The sequence below is a fragment of the Triturus cristatus genome, chromosome 12 (assembly GCF_964204655.1).
Source record: "Triturus cristatus chromosome 12, aTriCri1.1, whole genome shotgun sequence".
Classification (NCBI taxonomy): Eukaryota; Metazoa; Chordata; class Amphibia; order Caudata; family Salamandridae; genus Triturus; species Triturus cristatus.
Window position 1 is genome coordinate 12,540,088 of NC_140595.1, and position 21,804 is coordinate 12,561,891.

Sequence of the window (21,804 nt, forward strand, 5' to 3'; positions counted from 1 at the left end):
ACCTAAGAATGCAGTCCAAGCCATGGTATGTTTAGTATTACTGTGAAGAACAAAAGAACGGACCCAAAGTGAACATATCGTCAGAGTTAACGTGCCACAAGTGAAGAGCCAGCGCTTGGGTGCACCCGATTTGCAAAGAGTTCAGGGAGTTAAAGCTGATCAAACATGAAACAAGTGGCTGTCTACAATTTTAAATCCAGGGTTACAGAAAAGTTTATTGAATTGTATGATAAGCGCGTAAAGGTGGTAAAAAGATAGTTGTAATTAGGTTTAATGTCGACTGTCCGCACCATATCAAGGGCACTTACAAATATATCAACCCTAAAAATGAAACTAGACGATAATAATTAAGAAGCAATCATAAGATATATTCTTACATTTATAAAATGAGTCCAAAAATTACTGTCGAAGATATTGTAAGGAAAGTGAAATAACTGGAAACAATAAAAACAAAATAGTGTATGAGTGAGGGGCATAGAGGAGTTCAGCGAACTTTCACAAACCCAGCGATATATTTCTGTGCACACTAGTTATTGTGTTTTAATTTTTTAGGACTGTTCTGTGTCTTAGCGCCCTCTATACCGCCCTGATGAGGACCTTTTAGAACGCACTCCCAGGGTCGAAACGTTGACAATAAGCCTAATTAGCTTCTTTTTGGCCTTTGGGGGTATGCTGCAATTTAGAGGCAGACTTTTCTATAATTCCCAATTATGAATTATAGATGATTGAAGCATAGTTTTGATTTCATGCATCATTTATCTTTTTCTCTCTACACATTTGATACACCCGAGCACTGCTCTGTCACTTGGTGTTTGCCTATAGCACCTTCATTTGGATTCTTTCTCCTAAGTGCCACATTTATTGGGGATATGTTCTCTAGGGTCCTATCTTTGATTTTTAACAGTGATGCTCAACATATGTGCAGCTTGGATTAAACTAATTCTCTGGGTACAGTTCACTTGACCTTCAAAATATACTAATTGTTTTTTAAATGACCCCGAAGGAACCGTTCTCGTCTTCACATATGTAATATTACCCAGGATCCCAGGCATATTGGATGCCCCCTTCTTTCCCATGATGTATGTGTACCGGCTAATGGTGGTGGTCCTTCCATATTCATGTCCTTGTGTTTCAAGCGCTGTATAGAGGGGAGCGAGGCTCTGAAGGCTCGAGCCTGGCTTCTGTCAGATGCCTGGCTCCAGCGCAGCCAGAGGTTCTTTAGAACTCTACAACCAACAGGCATTGGTAATGCATCGGTTTCGCCTATGTAATGATTAAAGAGCTGTTTTCATCAATCATAGTCCGGGAGAAGGAAAGAGCTCCCTGACAGATAACACAAAGGTGGCGAAGATTCTGGCGCAGCGGCCAGAGCTGCTGACTCCAGAGCTTGGGAATCTCGGTTCGAGTCTCAGCCACACTGCGCAACATCCAGTGATTCTATGCAAATCACTTAATCTGTCCGGGTGATGTATTGTTTATATAAATATGCTGCAAAGTAAAAGGCAAAACCTTATGAAAATATAGCTCCACCAAACCAGATATTAACAGTATTTCGGCAGTGGGACACTGATAACAAAAGCAGACCAACAAACAAGCACTGGTAAATGCAGATAAATATGCTACAGGCAATAGAAATGGAGGAAATGTAAGTGAAACGCACAGGAACCAGCAGAAGACAGGAAAGAGCGGAGGCGAGATGTAAGTCCCATTTAAGTTTATATTAAAAACAATAGATCTCGCAAGCGCTGTGCAGGCGAAACTTAGAAACAAGCCAAGCTGAGCTGTGAGTAAGACACTGCCTTTTCCAGCCGTGGCTTGAGTCAGAGAGGGGGGATAGAGAATGGAGAGGAGAAAGGGCTGTGAGTAAGAAGAGATCAGAGTAGAAGAAGATGGACAGTTGTGAGGGGCAGGCAGGGCAGCGAGGAATACAGGTAACAGCTCACTGAGGCACACGTCAGCAAGAAAAATAGGCAACCAAATTTGGCATGGGGAGTGTCGAGAAAGCTAAAAGGAGGGAGAGATCGGAGGGGAAAGACAGGACATGGAAGAGGAGTGATGCCTGGCAGGCTAGTATGAAAAGCAGGTAGTGCTGGAGCAGAGTCAGTAGAATGAGTTGTGACTGAATGTGACTGGGCCATCTGCTTCTTACAGTCTGCCCACATTCACCAATGGATGGGTTTGCCACGTCGCCACTGTACACACCTCCTACTAGTTATGTCCTTTGGCGCTCCATGACAATGGTCGACTCTTGCTGTGGCTCTTGGAGCCAAGCCAGACCCCTGGCTCAGCACGGATTCTGTTCTTCCCATAAATGCTCTGGCTTCTCTGGTGCTGGCTGTGCAGACAGCATAAAAGTAGTGCAAAACTCACGTACTTAATTTTTTTCACAAGTTCCTAAATGGTTTTAATTTAAAAAAGAGGAGAGAAGATAGATTAAGTGAGACAAGAAGGGAGAGAGCGGTAGTGCGGGTCTTTGTGTAGGGGCTATAAGTGAAAGACCTTGTGCAGGATCTATCACTGGGGAGAAGTGACTGGAAAGGGCATAAGGACATGAATACACGGCGAGGAGAACGGAGAGGGCAGGAGGTAAAAAAAAATGAAAACTGTGAATAAATCGAATTTAGATACAGCACTGAAGACATCCAATAAAAGTATATAGGACAATTAAATCGGAGCCGAAAATGAATGTTTACATCCGTGGTGAAGAAGCAGTGGAGAGGAAGTTAAACCTGTGAGAGAGTGACTATGAAAACCAAGCGAGAACTGTAATTGGCTTAGATGAGGTGTTGCCGACATGTCAGAACTCATTTTTTTACATTTATGGTATCGTTGACAAGTGCAGCGAAGAGGTGTGATTAGATAGTGATGGAGCGGATGCATTGAAAACTCAAGAGTGCAGACTGATGAGGCTATGTATTGTTTGTTTCGTATGTTTTAATTGTGCATGCCTGTGATTGTTCATGCCTGCCTTTGTGGCTCTGTTTTAATGGACAACAACAGTATTTTTTGGTTTGAAACGAGTTCAAGATAAATCTAAGCTAAGCCAGTGACCACTCAGACTATGCCACTGTTCCCAAAGTGGCCTGTGTTACGGTTGCAACCTGTGAGGCATGTCATTGTGTGTCCTGGAGTGGGACTCTTTCTGTTACATTTGGATTTTGACACTGGCTCTTGTGCTGTCATCCTGTTTGCCAGGTAGAGCTTACGTGCACCAGTGCTCTCTGTAATAACACTTATTTCTTCCCGTTTCTCCAGGGCTCCTTGCAGCCAATTGGCCGGCTCTTCAACATGATAGAGGAGGCTGGCCTGAAGCCCAACGCGAGCTCCTACGCAGCAGCCCTGGAGTGCATGGGGCGGGGGAACATCTCGCCCAAAGTCATCCGCAGGTAAAGGTAGGGAAAGAGGTGGCGCTCGTGCCCCTCTCTTTCCCCTTTTGCTGTCTGTGACGGTTCAGTGTACTGGTTTGGTTTCGTTGAAAGTGAACTGTTTAACTGGCTGACCAGCGAGCGCATCAGCTGAACCCAAGAGGCAAGCAATGCACAGGGTTGCACTGGTGCGCTGGACTGCCCCGCAGAGGCTAGGGATGGGTTGCAGAGTTGCACTGGTGCGCTGGACTGCCCCGCAGAGGCTAGGGAGTGGGTTGCAAAGTTGCACTGGTGCGCTGGACTGCCCCGCAGAGGCTAGGGAGTGGGTGGCAGAGTTGCACTGGTGCGCTGGACTGCCCCGCAGTGGCTAGGGAGTGGGTAGCAGAGTTGCACTGGTCTGCCCCGCAGAGGCTAGGGAGTGGGTGGCAGAGTTGCGCTGGACTGCCTCGCAGAGGCTAGGGAGTGGGTTGCAGAGTTGCACTGGTGCGCTGGACTACCCCGCAGAGGCTAGGGAGTGGGTGGCAGAGTTGCACGGTTGCGCTGGACAGCCCTGCAGAGGCTAGGGAGTGAGTTGCAGTGGTGCTCTGGACTGCCCCGCAGAGGCTAGGGAGTGGGTTGCAGTGGTGCGCTGGTCTGCCCCGCAGAGGCTAGGGAGTGGATTGCAGTGGTGCGCTGGTCTGCCCCGCAGAGGCTAGGGAGTGGGTTGCAGTGGTGCGCTGGACTGCCCCGCAGAGGCTAGGGAGTGGATTGCAGAGTTGCACTGGTGCGCTGGACTGCCCCGCAGAGGCTAGGGAGTGGGTAGCAGAGTTGCACTGGTCTGCCCCGCAGAGGCTAGGGAGTGGGTGGCAGAGTTGCACTGGTGCGCTGGACTGCCTCGCAGAGGCTAGGGAGTGGGTTGCAGAGTTGCACTGGTGCGCTGGACTACCCCGCAGAGGCTAGGGAGTGGGTGGCAGAGTTGCACGGTTGCGCTGGACTGCCCTGCAGAGGCTAGGGAGTGAGTTGCAGTGGTGCTCTGGACTGCTCCGCAGAGGCTAGGGAGTGGGTTGCAGTGGTGCACTGGTCTGCCCCGCAGAGGCTAGGGAGTGGATTGCAGTGGTGCGCTGGTCTGCCCCGCAGAGGCTAGGGAGTGGGTTGCAGTGGTGCGCTGGTCTGCCCCGCAGAGGCTAGGGAGTGGGTGGCAGAGTTGCACTGGTGCGCTGGACTGCCCCGCAGTGGCTAGGGAGTGGGTAGCAGAGTTGCACTGGTCTGCCCCGCAGAGGCTAGGGAGTGGGTGGCAGAGTTGCACTGGTGCGCTGGACTGCCCCGCAGAGGCTAGGGAGTGGGTTGCAGAGTTGCACTGGTGCGCTGGACTGTCCCGCAGAGGCTAGGGAGTGGGTTGCAGAGTTGCGCTGGACTGCCCCGCAGAGGCTAGGGAGTGGGTTGCAGAGTTGCACTGGTGCGCTGGACTGCCCCGCAGAGGCTAGGGTGTGGGTGGCAGAGTTGCACTGGTGCGCTGGACTGCCCCGCAGTGGCTAGGGAGTAGGTAGCAGAGTTGCACTGGTCTGCCCCACAGAGGCTAGGGAGTGGGTGGCAGAGTTGCACTGGTGTGCTGGACTGCCCCGGAGAGGCTAGGGAGTAGGTTGCAGAGTTGCACTGGTGCGCAGGACTACCCCGCAGAGGCTAGGGAGTGGGTGGCAGAGTTGCACGGGTGTGCTGGACTACCCCGCAGAGGCTAGGGAGTGGGTGGCAGAGTTGCACGGGTGTGCTGGACTGCCCCGCAGAGGCTAGGGAGTGAGTTGCAGTGGTGTTCTGGACTGCCCCGCAGAGGCTAGGGAGTGGGTTGCAGAGGTGCGCTGGTCTGCCCCGCAGAGGCTAGGGAGTGGGTTGCAGAGTTGCACTGGTGCGCTGGACTGCCCCGCAGAGGCTAGGGAGTGAGTTGCAGTGGTGCGCTGGACTGCCCCGCAGAGGCTAGGGAGTGAGTTGCAGTGGTGCTCTGGACTGCCCCGCAGAGGCTAGGGAGTGGGTTGCAGAGGTGCGCTGGTCTGCCCCGCAGAGGCTAGGGAGTGGGTGGCAGAGTTGCACGGGTGCGCTGGACTGCCCCGCAGAGGCTAGGGAGTGAGTTGCAGTGGTGCTCTGGACTGCCCCGCAGAGGCTAGGGAGTGGGTTGCAGTGGTGCGCTGGTCTGCCCCGCAGAGGCTAGGGAGTGGGTTGCAGAGTTGCACTGGTGCGCTGGACTGCCCCGCAGAGGCTAGGGAGTGAGTTGCAGTGGTGCGCTGGACTGCCCCGCAGAGGCTAGGGAGTAGGTTGCAGTGGTGTGCTGGTCTGATGCACTGTCCGGCCCTGAGAGATGCTACCCTGTCTGCGAGGCCAGGCACTGTGCTGAGGCTCGGTAGTTGGCTGGAAGGCGGATCACCACACTGGAGAAACATAGCAAGTTGCCCCTTTAGGTTGGTGGGTAGTTCTCTTGAGCCTTCCTCCTCTTCCCGTTGCAGCGTCATGATTTCTGCTTCAGATTATTCATTCAAACAGAACTCATTCGGTAATGCAGCTTATCCCTGCCGGCTTTATTTCCAAAATGCATATGTCAGTTACCAATTTCTTGTGGTCACTATGGAATAGATGTACGTTTAATGCCTCAGTCCATGGTCCTCCCATACTGAGTAAAGTCCCAGTGATGTCTATAAAGGTCACAGTGCGGGAGTTGCTTGAGGTGGATACTGTAGATGAATACTGCAGCTCCCCACATGTGGGTCCGGAGACCGTATACAGCAGATAATCCACATAAATGCGTGATCAAACTCCAGAATACGCAGGCTTTTTCTATCAAACAAGTGTGCAGTGTAATGGAGCAAACTACAGGACAATAGTTAAAGTACAATAAACTTATCTACATTTATCCAGAGACCCACAGTATTGCCTGAACTATGAGATGTGTGAGTAGAGTTTGTCTGAGTTGTATGAGGATTTATGGCCGAAGTTTGTTTGAGGTTTGGTGCCAACACTGCCAGTTCACTGGAGAGCTCGGCCTGTGTCTGAGTGAAACAGGACAGCTTCTGTCCCTTATATGTTATGAGCGGGAGAGGCTCTCAGTGCTGTTCCTTGCGCTGTACCTATTACTAATGTGACGGAAGGTTGCACGGCTTCTGGATGAGCTGGAAGTGTTCACTGTGTGAGAGTGTTCACACAACTGCTCCCTGCACTGTACGTGCAGTGTGTAAGAGAATCTCACACAACTGCTCCCTGCACTGTACGTGCAGTGTGTAAGAGAATCTCACACAACTGCTCCCTGCACTGTACGTGCAATGTGTAAGAGAATCTTGCGCTGTTGCTCCCTGCTCTGTACCTATTCTTAATGTGACGGAAGGTTGCACGGCTTCTGGATGAGCTGTAAAAGTTCACTGTGTGAGGGTTTTCACACAACTGCTCCCTGCACGGTACGTGCATTGTGTAAGAATCTTGCACTGCCGCTCCCTGCACTGTACATGCAATGTGTAAGAGACTCTTGCACTGCTACTCCCTGTGCTGTTAGTGCAGTGTGTAAAAGAATCTTGCGCTGCTGCTCCTTGCGCTGTACCTACTCTGCATGCGACGGAAAGTTGCACGGCTTCTGGATGAGCTGTAAGTTTTCACTGTGTGAGGGATTTCACACTGCTGCTCCCTGCGCTATTAGGAAGTATGTAAGAGAATCTTGCGCTGTTGCTCCCTGCGCTGTACCTATTCTTAATGTGACGGAAGGTTGCACGGCTTCTGGATGAGCTGTAAAAGTTCACTGTGTGAGGGTTTTCACACAACTGCTCCCTGTACGGTACGTGCATTGTGTAAGAATCTTGCACTGCCGCTCCCTGCACTGTACATGCAATGTGTAAGAGACTCTTGCGCTGCGGCTCCCGGCGCTGTACATGCAATGTATGTATAAGAGACTCTTGCGCTGCTGCTCCCTGCGCTGTACATGTAATGTGTAAGAGAATCTTGCGCTGCTGCTCCTGCGCTGTACCTATTCTGCTTTTAAATGAAGGTTGCACAACTTCTGGATGAGCTGTAAGTGTTCCCTGTGTGAGGGAGTTCACACTGCTGCTCCCTGCGCTGTTAGTGCAGCGTGTAACAGAATCTTGCAGTGCTGCTCCCTGCGCTGTACCTATTCTGAATGTGACGGATTGTTGCACTGCTTCTTGCAGCTGTAAGTGATCCCTGTGTGAGGGAGCTCACACTGCTGCTCCCTGCACTGTACTTGCAGTGTGTAAGAGAATCTTGCGCTGCTGCTCCCTGCTCTGTACCTAGTCCCAATGTGACGGAAGATTGCACGGCTTCTCAATGAGTTGTAAGTGTTCACTGTGTGAGGGTGTTCACACAACTGCTCCCTGCTCTGTACATGCATTGTGTAAGAGAATCTTGCACTGCTGCTCCCTGCACTGTTAGTGCAGTGTGCAAGAGAATCTCACACAACTGCTCCCTGCGATGTACGTGCATTGCGTAAGAGAATCTTGCACTGCTGCTCCATGTGCTGAACGTGCAACGAATAAGAGAATCATGCGCTGCTGCTCCCTGCGCTGTACATGCAGTGTGTAACAGAATCTCGCACTGCTGCTCCCTGCGCTGTACCTATTCTGTACGTGTATAAAGCTTGCACTGTTGGATGTGCTGTAACAGCTGTGTGGGAGGGAAGTTGCTGTACTGCTCCATGTCCGCGAGGGAGGCTTCTGCCTGTGCTATGCCTCGTCTCTTTTAGAGGAAAGCTGGCACACTGCTTGCCCCAACTTTTCTTATTTTGTTTTTTTGTGATGGGAGAAGGCTAGCGCTGCTGCTCACTATTCTGTCCGTCCGTTATGTCATGGAGCATGCGCTGTGCTCTGCTGCTCTTGCCAGGTTTCTTGGTCTTTAGCCTTTCGCTAGTGATATTGTTCTTTTTGTGATCAGAAGTATAGAATCTGCCGCTGAGGTTTGATCACAGGCCACAAGTCTATTATCTTTTCAACTTCAGTTAATATTTTCAAAGTGAACTACATTAAGACAAAATAGCAAGAGGCCATGTACTGTTTCCGATTGAGCAAAGTAAAAATTCATTTTTATAAGCTGTGCTTCTAGTTCACAGCACTTCCATCCTGTGTGAGTGGGGCTTCTGGGGCTGCCTGTCCTGTGGTTGCAAACCTCCTATCCCACTGCACCAGTACCTAATATCTGATGGATCATAGAGGCCTCAGTAGCACAGGGTTGACTTCCAGATGATGCTCTAGCTCATGCTGGGCTATCAAGTACAAGCTACAAACTTTTTTTAAATTGCCTCTTTTCGCTGTGCAAGAGCATGAGACAGGATGGAAGTCGAAGACAGTGTCTAGATGAAGAGTTGTACAAGCCGTCTCCAGGCAGCTTTCTGTCAGGCCGACAGCAGTTCTTGTTTTTCTGAGATGCTGGAAGCTAAAGATGATCCCATTTCCCATAAGCAGAAGCGCACCTACAGGCATGAGCAGGAGTCGGCCGACCCTCCCCGTCATTATATTTTTAGGTCTTGCCTAGGCAGCACTTCTGCTGTTTCTTCAAGACATGCTGTGTTCAGGATATGGGCTTTAAGCTCTGCCCATATTTTTTATTGGCTCTTGTGACTGTCCTTTGTAAATGTTTTATTGTCTTTGATTCTTTGCTTACCGGCTCCGCCTTTTCTACTCTTGTAACCTCACATAAAGACTGCCCCATTACATGTGTTGATACTTGGTATATTTTATTTACAGTTTGTGAGCACTCTTTTGTTAATGACGACTTCACCGTGGCTGCCGTTGCAGGCACAACAGCTACGCACTGCCCAAAACCGCACTTCCCCAACACGTTGTTCTTGTAATTGTTTCTTGTAATTTTAGGTGTGTTTTTCAATGCTTTCAGTTGCATTAGCGTGCAAGGTAACACTTTTATTTATTCCAGTGCTGCATGCTGCGCTTTATCTTTACCAATTGTGACCGCCTGTCTTTTCTTTTGTTGTGTGCGCGGCTTGTCCTACAAAATTAATTTTTTTACTGGCTGTCATCCTTACCAATGACAGCCAGTGAGAGGACACCAGAGCCCTGTGCAGGATGCATACGCTGCATGGGATTGCGAAACATCATAACCTGCTGTCTCGTCCACTGTTGTTCATGTTAAAACTTAAGATGCGCCCTTTGTCATCAGCCTATTGTGCTCAGGACATAAAAGTACCTGCAAAGTAAATGCATGATTGCAATCACCCATCTCCAGGCACGTAATTATGCTTGCGTGTTAAACACCCAGCGCGGTCACACGCACTGTTGCCGGTTGGAGTTCTATGACAAAATAACAGTCTGGTCCGGCATGAAGCAGGGGCAACGCAGTAAAGGAAAGGCAGATCAACTGTTATTTTAGCTGACCGTGCACAGGCAACGCTTCCGAAAGTACGGCGCCTATTTCTTAAGTAGCTTACCAACACCAATTGCTCTAACTTTCAGCAATGCGAGGCCTATTGCATTGCAAATGCTTGTTTAAAGATAAAATTGTGACTATAACTGGAACGTGGCTGTCACCGATAAGTTGGTGGGTGTCCCAACCATGTCTAAGTACATTTGTTGGCCCTTTGTGGTAGAAAGCCATCTAATAACATGTATTAAAACTTTTTACAGTGGGTGTCAAAAATTCACGCTCTGCACGTGTTTCTGCACTCATACCAATCGTTATTTAGTCCCTTTATCAAGAAACTTGCTCCGTTTGCTGCCTTGTGATGGCCATTGTATGCGGGTGATGACGACTCAAACCTGGATGGGTGAGTCCTCACCATTTACCACCACCAAGTATTTACTACTTACTTCAAGGCTCACAGCAAACTCAATAGTATTTTACATGCCTCAGATCTCTCAAATGTACCATTTAACAGGGACTGCTCCCTACGTTTGTTACTGAAGCACCTCTGCTTACTATTGGTGGCAATGTCTTTGCTGCGGCAGATGTGAAATGGCTCTTTATGACTCTGTGACTCTGCAGCGGTAGATTGCAGCTTTTTTGGCCTCTCTGGCGCAAACGCTGCTTGATCTCGAGGAAAGATGACCTATTGTCTTCTTTCCTTTTTAAAAGGTAGAGCCTCGTAATGACCATGTTGCGATACGTGAAGGAGAAGGCAGCAGCGTCACCAGTGCAGGCTTAAAAGTTGCATATCTGTTTTTTTGCCTTTTTGTGCCTGTGTGTGTGTCTTATTGCATAAGCCTGTACATATGTGTGTCTATATGTGCATACATTGTATTGATAAGTGAAGGAAATGGTGCACTTTCCATAAAGAACTCAAAAGTCCTATTTTACTGATAACATTAACAAGTCCTCCAAGTTTGGAATATCCTCTTGGAAATCATAGGTCTTTCCATTTCTAAAGTTTGGTGAACATTGTAAAACACTTTTTTGAAGTCAGGTTTTAAGCATTTTAATATTGGTTCTTCCGGTGATCTCCTAATTAGCGAAAAGATCGAAACCATGTGGATAAACTTTGGCCATATTGTCTACACTTAAAGCCTGTGTGCTTTCCTTTGCTTAAAAACATGAAAGTGAAGGCCATGGACTTTTAAATTCTCTCTGAAGCACTCAGAATATATTTTGCGTGTGAGACTGAGCACTGGAGTGGAAGGGATGCAGACACTGTTGAAATCTCACTGGCAGCTGTAGGGAAGAAGAGGAAGGCCGTGCCATGGACATGCTGGTACAGGATTTCAGAAGCATTAAAAAGATCATGCGAGTCGTTCCATTTTGCTAGTTTAGTTCGCCCTCATTGGGGATATAGTCTGGCTACTGTTATCTGTGGGCTGCGTTCGAGGGGCTTCCTCCTGCCCTCTGCTTCCTTCCCTGCCTTCGCCTGTGGCTGACCAGGTTCTTGTTTGTACTGCAGGTGTTTGCTTCAGCTGGCTGAGGATGGACTACACCTGGAGCAGCTGTTCAAGGACTACCCCTTCCAGTTGGATGAGAAGGAGATGGTGCTACGGGCCATCCATACGGTGGATCCCAAATTCCAGCCGCCCACCTTGTTGCATAAGGAAAAGTGCTCCTCGCCTTTACTCAAGGACTTCTACTGCAAGGTACGGGCAGAGGGTGACCTGTTGCTGTGCCCTGCTCCAGAAGCAGCGCAGCTGCTGCCCTTTGTGTGGGACTTGGATGTGATGACCAGCCATGATGTATAGCTCGGAGTCACCATTAGTAATGAGATGCTTTTGATGTGGGTTTGTGTATCGTACATCAGTATTGGGTGAGTAGTAAGAGTTGGGCAGTGCATACAGAGTAGCATTCTTTGTTAACGCTCAACATCCTGCTGGAGTTAGGTGTTCCGGGTTTGTAAAGCTGTGGCCGTAGCTGTTCTTTGATGCCGTATGCGGCCTCTCTTGCTTTAGCAGAACTCCCTACAGGGTACGCGAAGATCAAAGGTGTGGTACCCTGATCTTCTCTGTGGCCCCTGCTGCAGGAGCTAGTCTTAGATGGTGTGTGTAACTGGCTGTGCTTACATTCTGACCCCTGCAGCACAAACCTAGGTCGGAGCTGCAGTAGTCTCATCTCTCTCCTCTATGGTCCACGCTACAGGTTAGCTTGTCTTGCTGTAGCTGCACTGTCTGCAGGATACGCCATTATCCTGTCTGCCATTCCTGCCTCAGCTGCTGGCTCCTGCTTCTCGATGCTACTCTTATTTGTACACTCATTCTCGAAGCCATGTCCAGCTACCCAGCTGAGATACCTACACTGTAACTTTAGCCACAGTATGCTACGCGGTGTGATCACACTCTTCGCCTGGCTGAAGTATAATGGAATGTGATCACTCTGTTGGCCAGGTATGGTGCCTGCCAGGTAGCCCTGCTGTGCTGTTGCGTGTACCCTCATGAGATGCAGTGATTGCGTTGTTGTTTTCTTTCCTAGGTGGATCCGGTGTCCTATCCAAAGCTTGACTTCTCAACGCCAGACCTGCAGAAACGCTTCCAGAAGCAGCTTGCTTTGGAGAGAGCGGGCGTGGTTACCATTAACTCTGTGGAAGCGGGGAAACCTCTGACCGATCAGAACCATAAAGCGGTATGTTCTCGGACTGGTATTTTCCAGTAGGCTCCTGTTGAGAAGGAAGTTTACCCTCTCAAATTCAGCAAAAGGCTTCAAGGGTTCTTCAGCTAGGATGGGAGATATTTGATTTCTTGGCACGCACGCTGATATACCTGAAGGACGTCTGTAGTGAGGGTAGGCGTGGCCTGATTTCTTGGCACGTGCAAGGATAGCCTTCAAGGACACGTAGCGAGGGAAGGAGTCGTCTGATTTCTAGGCATTTACACTGAAATACCTGAAGGATGACTGTAGCGATGGTAGGAGTGGTCTGATATCTTGGCATGTGCACTGATAGGCTTAAAGGACGTCTGTAGTGATGGTAGGAATTTCCCGATTCCTTGGCACATACAATGATAAGCTTGAAGGGAAAGACGCCTGTAGTGAGGGGAGGAGTGGTCTGGTTCTTTGACATGTACAATGATAGGCTTGAAGGGAAAGACGCCTGTATTGAGGGGAGAAATGGTCTGGTTCTTCGACACGTACAATGATAGGCTTGAAGGGAAAGACGCCTGTAGTGAGGGGAGAAGTGGTCTGGTTCTTTGACACGTACAATGATAGGCTTGAAGGGAAAGACGCCTGTAGTGAGGGGAGAAGTGGTCTGGTTCTTTGACACGTACAATGATAGGCTTGAAGGGAAAGGCGCCTGTAGTGAGGGTAGAAGTGGTCTGGTTCCTTGACACGTACAATGATAAACTTGAAGGGAAAGACGCCTGTAGTGAGGGTAGAAGTGGTCTGGTTCTTTGACACGTACAGTGATAGGCTTGAAGGACGCCTGTAGCGTAAAGGCAAGAGTTCTCACATAGCATTGTGTTAAGTTTGCATGATGGATAGAAAGACGTCCATCATCTAGCGAATACTGACAACTTTTGCTTCTGGTTGTGAAAGCTTCTTTTTTGATGATGTGAAAATCAGAGAGTCGGACTGTTAGAGAAGGTATGGTAAGCAAATTTCAAGCCAGAGATTACCTTTAGAAGTTGAGGTAGAGCCCCGTTGGTTCTGCCAGCATATTAGAGCAAAGCACGTTAGGAAAGCAGAAGGGTTTGGTCGCCGTGTTGAAGACTGCCTAAAGGTTGAAAATTGCCAAGAGAGTGGGGTCATTGTTGGTCATTTTGCAGCAGCTTTTTCAGGTATAGATCGGCACATGTTAAGCCGTGTATTCTGAACAGAGCTCTGATTGGAAGTCATACTCTGTGGTTTACCTCTAGGCTGTTTGACTACCTCCTGGTCCAGGAGTTGTGTCTCAGAAGGGGTTTTGGTGAAGCAGTAGTGTGGTTGGGTGTGACATTCTTTTCAGGGTTCCACTGACCCCTCTAGTGCTTCTGGGTGACTGATGCTGCACCGAGGGTTTGTTAAGTGATAGTACAGGTAGGCACAGGTGTGCTAGTGATTGGTGGTAGGCTTGGGTTTGGAAGGGTATAGGACTGGTAATAAGATTAGGCTCAGAGCCGTCTGGAATCAGGCACAGGGGTTGTTTGGAGGTGTTGGGTATTAGTGGCACGGTTAGCATTGGCTGCTGTCTTAGAACGTTATTGAAGCCTGCATTGTGCGTTTAATAACTTCCACAATATCATTGTGAAACTCCGTGGCATTGTTAACCAGAAGCTCATAATATTTCCTGTTAGAAGTAATTTAAACAGGATATTTAATTATGTAACTGAAAGAAGTCAGCCGTTGACCGCGATAAACCACTTCCAAGATTGATATAGTACCGTACTGCTCAAAAGTATTCTGAAAGCTTTATCAATGCAACTTAATTTATCAGTCAATTTTCATTTATCAACCAAACTTTCATTATCAATGAAACTGTGATTAAATGAACTTTGAAAAGCGAAAAGAACAGATCCTGCTATTTAATAGCCGTGGTGTTAAGGAAGCGTTTGTCCAGAGGCAGTGGGATTTGTTCTCGAGTCTCTTGATGTGGGACGTTGCTCGTATCCCTACAGAGTCTTGCAGGATGAGTGATACAATGGACCAGGCAAAGCGTGGGAATAAGTTGCAGTTCCAAGTTGAAACGGTTGCTGTGATCTCCTGGGTTTGTTTTTTATGGAATGGAGAGCTTGTTTGTGAATTGGTCCATGTGAAGCAGTTTTCTCCAATCAATTGCTGGGGACACATTGGTCTGACCATCCTCTATTACTAGTGGGAATGTACGTTGTTTGATCGGTGGAAATGTGTACATCTCGTGGAAACTTTAGGGTAGACAACCCTGTCTTGGTATTCCCCTGCAGCGAGAGCTGTTGAAAGTTCTGCGTGCCCGCTGGCGGAAGTCTCTTCGCCGCGCCTTCTATGACTCCAAGGTCCGCATGGCTGCCCTAAACATTCAGTCACCGCGCATAAACCTGCACCCCTTCCTGTGCCTTCTGGATGACGAAGAGTATGTGGACATCATGCTGCAGGTAGGATCAGTTTGCTGTGTTCTCGCATTGAAGGCCGTACACCCTGTGATGGTGTGTATGTGGAGTGAGACCGCTGTAGTAAATCGCATGCGCATCTTCCACTTGTGAAGCTGAGCGCCTTCTGTTCAGGAGCCTCCTCCTGCAGTTGAATGCACATTTTGAACTGTGCATCTTTCTTGGTGTTGTGTGTTGGAGCGCTTTGTTCTCTGGAGTGGAAATCTCGCTTGGATAGTGTGATGCCTGATGTTCGCTCCGATGCAATACATATGTTGTTCTGGTAAAGGCACATGCTTCAGTATTGCTTACGTATCTCGGTTTTCCTCAAATCCCTTTGCTTGCAGAGCTTGTCTAACCTCCCTCCCAGCGGTGACGCTCTGCTGGTTGTCGCCAGAGACCTGGGCACGCAAATCTACAACAAATATTCCATCCGTAGGAAGACTCGCAGCCAGGTGGAGAGCAAGGTGCAGGCCCTGTATGCAGAGTATGTGCAGCTGCTTGCGAAGGAGACCCAGGTGAGTCGAATATGACTGGAGGTCCCCACTCTCCCTCTAAAGTGGGGACACCCAAGCTCCCATTGATAGGCAGGCCGACAGTACATAGGATGGATTTCGTAAAATATGAATACATGTTCGAGGCATATGAGCTGCAGATCACACACTAGCATAGTAGATCGTCATCTGGTGTTGGGCTCGGATGCTTGCACCTTGTTGTTGTCTTGGAAGAAGTCATTGTAGTCACGAGATAGGTGACTCCTCCCTTCGACGATAGTGCGCATGGGCATCGACTCCATCCTTGGATTGTTTTTTTCCGCCATTGGGTTCGGATGCAACTTTTCCGCTCCGAAATCTCAATTTCAAACTTTTTCGAAGCGCAAAGCTTCCAAAACCTCATCGGATTCACTTTCATCTTCGACCCGACTTCATCGACTCGATTCTGGTAGTCGACGCGGGCCGCTGGGCCCATAGTAAGGCCTAGGGCTCATGGAAACAACACCATTCAAAAAATGCCCCCAGTGTGGAGCAAAGTTCCAGCACAGTGACCATCACAAGGTCTGCAATCTTTGCCTATCACCTGAACACGACGAGTCCAGCTGTCCAGCCTGCGCATCCTTTAGATCAAAGAAGACTATTCGGGATCGAAGGGCTCGACGACACATCATGGCGCAGAGACCAGCTCCGGAACCAGAGGACATCTTTGATGAAGGCCCCGATGTCCTGGAAGAAGATTCCGAAGATCTCGAAATCGTGTCAGAGGCAGAAGACTCAGACGACCCCATCACTCCTGGGCAACGAGTGAGTACTACTGCCTCTACCCCAACCCCTCCAAAACCGAAGGCACTGGTCAAGACTTCGCCTGTTGGCCCCAGTCGAGACCGAAAACATCCTTCAGAAGCCCCGCCTCACGGCTCGGCTCCTAAGAAAAGGGACAAGCCTTCCAGTAGCTCGGGACCGAGCAAACCTCATGCAATTGTCCCACCGGCGCCTTCGGCACCAAAACCAAAGAAACACTCGGCTCCGAAATCAGCTCTGACACCTTCCACCAACCCTAGAATAGATGAAAAAAAATAGGCCTGCCCCTGAAGATCCTACTTACATCAAAGGACAGTTGCCTTTGGATTCTCTGGTCGTTTCCAATGCTAGAAAGCGCGCCAACTCCGAGACCCCCGGGGATGCGCCACCCCCTGATAAGAATCCAAATTGCTCGAAGCTTCTGGCAAAAGGGTAGCGGCACAGGCAGCCAATCACTGGCGTATTGAGAACACACAAGCACTGCTGGCACGATATGACGGGGCACATTATGACCAGCTAGAAAACCTACTGCAGCATCTGCCTGACCAGTATAAAGCCCCGGCAAATGACCTTATCCAAGAGGGCAAGCTAAATTCAAATGCGTCAAATAAATGTGCACTTGACGCAGCCGACGCAGCCTCTAGATCAGTCAACACCAGTGTGCTCCTTAGACGACATGCCTGGCTACGCATTTCAGGCTTTAAGCAGGAGGTCCAGACTACCATACTCAGTCAGCCGTTCAACCAAGAACAGCTTTTTGGCCCGGCTGTGGACACTGCACTTGAAACAAGCATTGGCATAGCCAATAGGTCTCTCCTTTGGGACCGTATAAGTGTTTAGCCATGCAACAGTTGCATAACTAAATACTTATAAGGTCCCAAAAGCGAGACCTATTGGCTATGCCAAGCAGCCGTGCGGCCGCGAAAGTGATTGCGATCAAACATCAAAGCGGAAAGTGAAAGTAATCGCGGTAAAAGTGGCGCGCACGCCCGCGCACATGCACTGTAGCTCTAGGCTGCCCAAGGTAGCACTTTTTGGAGCCCTCTCAATAAGTCTCGCCAGACCAGCGCATGCGCTGGGTCAGGCGAGACCAAAAAATGAAAAAGGACACCGAGGCTGCTAAGTCCATGGGAGCGTTACAGTCTCCACAAACGCGTGGCTCCTTTTGGCGCTCCTTCTACAGAGGAGCCTCCAAAAACATGGGCGCAGACACCTCATTGTCATTTAAAGCCACTACACAAACATCCCCCAGTAGAGGATATTTTAGAGGCGGATACATAGGACACAACAATAAAGGAAGAGGTCGAGGTAATAACAACACATGCACCTCCCCCGCCACAAAACAGTGACTTTCCTCCGCTTCCCCCCAGACCATTCCACTCCGGTCGGGGGCAGATTAACACAGTTCCTACCTGTCTGGAATTCCATCACAACAGACAACAAATGATCCAGTATGGTTACTGCCTGGAACTTACAGCTACCCCCCCCCCCCCCCCCACACACACACACACACACACATACCACCCAAACGGCGTCCAATGTCCGCAGACCGCTCCTCAAACAAGAGGTTCTCTCACTTCTTCAAAAGCACGCAATAGAACCAGTTCCCTCCCTTAGAGCATCAAGGAACAGGGGTCTACTCACTGTACTTCCTAATACCCAAAAAGGATGGGACTCTGAGACCAATGCTCGACCTCAGACCCCTAAATCTGTATATACACTCAGATCATTTCCATGTGATCACTCTCCAACAAATGCTCCCACTGCTGCAACAAGGCGATTTCCTTGCCACACTAGATCTGAAGGACGCTTACTTCCACATTCCCATACATCCTGCTCACAGGACGTACCTCAGGTTTGTGGTGGACGGACAACACTACCAGTTCAGAGTCATTCGATTCGAAGTGACCACCGCACCCTGAGTATTCACGAAATGTCTTGCGGTAGTAGCAGCACATCTCAGAAGACAACAAATTCATGTCTTCCCATATCTAGACGACTGGCTAATAAAAGCCAAGTCATTCCAACAATGTGTTCTACACACTCACCAAACCATCCAAATGTTACACAACTTGGGGTTCACGATAAACTACACCATGTCGCATCTCCAGCCCTCTCATATACACCAATATCTAGGAGCCACATTAAACACCTCCACAGTGCTAGCATATCCCAGTCCAGCCAGGATAGCTAGTATACAAACTCCTATCACAGAATTTCAAGACCAACACACTCTTCCAGCCAGAGTGTTCATGCAACTCATAGGCATGATGGCATCTTGCTTCTTCATTGTGCCTTATGCGAGTCTCCAAATGCGTCCCTTACAGGAATGTCTAGCACGTCAGTGGAACCAGGCTCAAGGACAACTTACAGATCTGGTGTTGGTGGACAGCCGCACACATCGCTCTCTACAGTGGTGGAACATAACAAACTTGTCCAAAGGGCGACCTTTCCTTGAGCCTCTTCCACAGATAGTGCTGACGACAGACGCATCACTCACAGGATGGGGAGCCCATCTCCTCGGACACACAACTCAGGGCAAATAGACCACTCAACAAAAAGTGCTCCATATCAATCACCTAGAACTGCTGGCAGTATTCCTAGCACTAAAATCCTTACAACTACATTTACAGAACAAGGCTGTCCTCATCCGGACGGACAACATGACAGCCATGTATTACATACAAAAACAAGGAGGCACACATTCTCTGCAGCTGTCCCAGCTCGCACAGAACATTTGGAGATGGGCCATTCCCCAGAACATATACCTACTTGCAGAACACCTTCCAGGAGTTCACAATCAGATTGCGGATCTGTTAAGTCGACAGACACAACAGATTCACGAGTGGGAACTACATCCCAAGTTCTATTACCCTTTTTCCAAATGTGGGGCCAACCTGACATAGATCTGTTCGCCACACACGAAAACGCAAAATGCCCACACTTCACCGCCAGGTTTCCACATCCGCAGTCGAAAGGCAATGCAAGATGGATGAACTGGTCAGGCAGATTTGCGTGCGCTTTTCCGCCACTCCCACTGATTCCACTAGTGGGACGCAAGCTTAGGCAACAATCTCTCAAACTGATCCTCCTAGCTCCCACATGGGCACGCCAGCCGTGAGACACACACCAAAAACTATGTCTCTTCCCGTCCTTAATAACCCAGAACCATGGAGAGATCAGACATCCAGGTCAACTGAATCTGGCGATCTGGCTCCTGAAGTCGTAGAGTTCGGTTACCTTCACCTTCCACCGGACTGCATGAACATCATCAAAGAAGCCAGATGCCCTACCACTAGAGCCTGCTACGCTGCAAAATGGAAAAGATTTGCCATTTACTGCACTAACAATCATATACACCCACTGGATGCCTCAATCCAGGACATCATTTGCTACTTACTACATTTGCAAAGATGTAACTTAGCATACTCATCCATACGCCTGCATCTAGCAGCACTTGCAGCTTACTTACAAAACTGACAACACTTGTCACTTTTTAAGAGTGCCTGCAATCAAAGCCTTCATGGAAGGACTTAAAAGAATTATTCCTCCCAGATTACCACGAACCATTCTTACAATTACATCGTAACAAAGGGGTTCTCAGGAAAAATCCAAAATTCCATCCCAAAGTAATCTCTGCTTTTCATCTTAATCAGTCAGCGGAGTTACCAGTGTTCTTTCCAAACCCTGACTCCGTAGCAGAGAGGGCTCTTCACACCTTAGATGTTAAAAGAGCCCTTCTTTATTACATTGACAGAACTAAATCTTTTCGCAAAACAAAACAATTGTTTGTAGCCTTCTCTCCACCACATAAGGGTAACCCCATCTCCAAATCTGGGATTGCCAGGTGGATAGTTAATGCATTCAAATATGCTACCAGAAGGCTAAACTCACATTAACAGTTCCCCCTAGAGCGCATTCCACACGCAAACTAGGGGCTTCCATGGCATTCCTAAGGAACATTCCCTTAGAAGACATTTGTAAGGCAGCAACATGGTCTACCACACACACCTTCACCAAACACTATTGTGTTGACGTGCACGCAAAGCAACAAGCTTCTGTGGGCCAAGCTGTCCTTAAAACGTTATTTCAAACTACTGCAACCGATACATGTGACCACCGCTAGGGGAGATACTGCTGTATAGTCTATGCTAGTGTGTGATCTGCAGCTCATATGCCTCAAACGGGAAATGCTACTTACCAGTATGCGTCTGTTCTTGGCATGTAGTGCTGCAGATCCACACACGCCCACCCACCTCCCCGGAACCTGTATCTGTTCCAGTTCTATCTTACTTGGATATACACACATGTACATCTCTTTTTTCTACTAACTCCATCATTTCCCTTCATGGCGAAAAACAATCTAAGGATGGAGTCGATGCCCATGCGCACTATCGTCCAAGGGAGGCGTCTCCTATCTTGTGACTACAAAGACTTCTTCCAAGACAACAACACGGTGCAAGCATCCGAGCCCAACACCAGATGGCGATCTACTATGCTAGTGTGTGGATCTGCAGCTGTACATGCCAAGAACAGATGCATACTGGTAAGTAGCATTTCCCTTTTGGATGTTAATCTGAAAAGTGTGGATTCTTCAACCATAGCTTACAGATGCACTCTTTTCTGTATCTAACATACCAGAGCTTAACATATGTATTTGTAAAGTGCACGTTTCCCCAGAAATGTATCTTTGCGCATAATTAGGATTTTTTTGGTCACTCAACGGCGCTCATTTTATCGGCCCCAGAAATAAAAGTTGACCTGCCTGGATTCGAACCTGTGATCATGACATCAAACCCAGATCCCTACAGTGGTTGCGTTATCCAACTGAGCTGGCTAGAGCTGTAGCATATCATACACCTGCAGGTCTTGTACCTTTGCCTCTTCTCTGTATTTTGCATAGTAATAATAGGATTTAGAATTCAATATTTCACTGCTGGATTTGTCTCTTGGCACTAAAATAGCAACTGCTATGTTTACGGTTTCAGTGCTATTTACAGAAAAGTGCTCTGCCCAACCTTTGTGCACAGCATTCACAGTAGCAGGTCCACGGTAGTGTACAGCATTCACTGTAGCATGTCCACGGTAGTGTACAGCATTCACAGTAGCATGTCCACGGTAGTGTACAGCATTCACAGTAGCATGTCCTCGGTAGTGTACAGCATTCACAGTAGCATGTCCACGGTACTGTGCTGCATTCACAGTAGCATGTCCATGGTAGTGTACAGCATTCACAGTAGCATGTCCATGGTAGTGTACAGCATTCACAGTAGCATGTCCACGGTAGTGCACAGCATTCGCAGTAGCATGCCCACGGTAGTGCACAGCATTCACAGTAGCATGCCCACGGTAGTGCACAGCATTCACAGTAGCATGCCCACGGTAGTGCACAGCATTCGCAGTAGCATGTCCACGGTAGTGTACAGCGTTCGCAGTAGCATGCCCACGGTAGTGCACAGCATTCGCAGTAGCATGCCCACGGTAGTGCACAGCATTCGCAGTAGCATGTCCACGGTAGTGCACAGCATTCGCAGTAGCATGTCCACGGTAGTTCACAGTAGCATGTCCACGGTAGTGCACAGCATTCACAGTAGCATGTCCACGGTAGTGTAGAGCATTCACAGTAGCATGTCCACAGCATTCACAGTAGCATGTCCACGGTAGTGTACAGCCTACACAGTAGCATGTCCATGGTAGTGTACAGCATTCATACTAGCATGTCCA

At 48.7% G+C, this 21,804-nt stretch overlaps 1 protein-coding gene across 1 annotated transcript in view; it reads left to right on the forward strand.

Moving 5' to 3' along the window:
* Positions 1-21,804, forward strand: part of POLRMT (RNA polymerase mitochondrial) — a 113,684-nt gene that overhangs the window by 10,094 nt on the left and 81,786 nt on the right. The window contains exons 4-8 of the mRNA XM_085638282.1: positions 3,256-3,386; positions 11,209-11,395; positions 12,222-12,371; positions 14,624-14,791; positions 15,133-15,303. Coding sequence (XP_085494408.1) covers positions 3,256-3,386; positions 11,209-11,395; positions 12,222-12,371; positions 14,624-14,791; positions 15,133-15,303 — 807 coding nt within the window. The remainder of the gene's footprint in view (positions 1-3,255; positions 3,387-11,208; positions 11,396-12,221; positions 12,372-14,623; positions 14,792-15,132; positions 15,304-21,804) is intronic.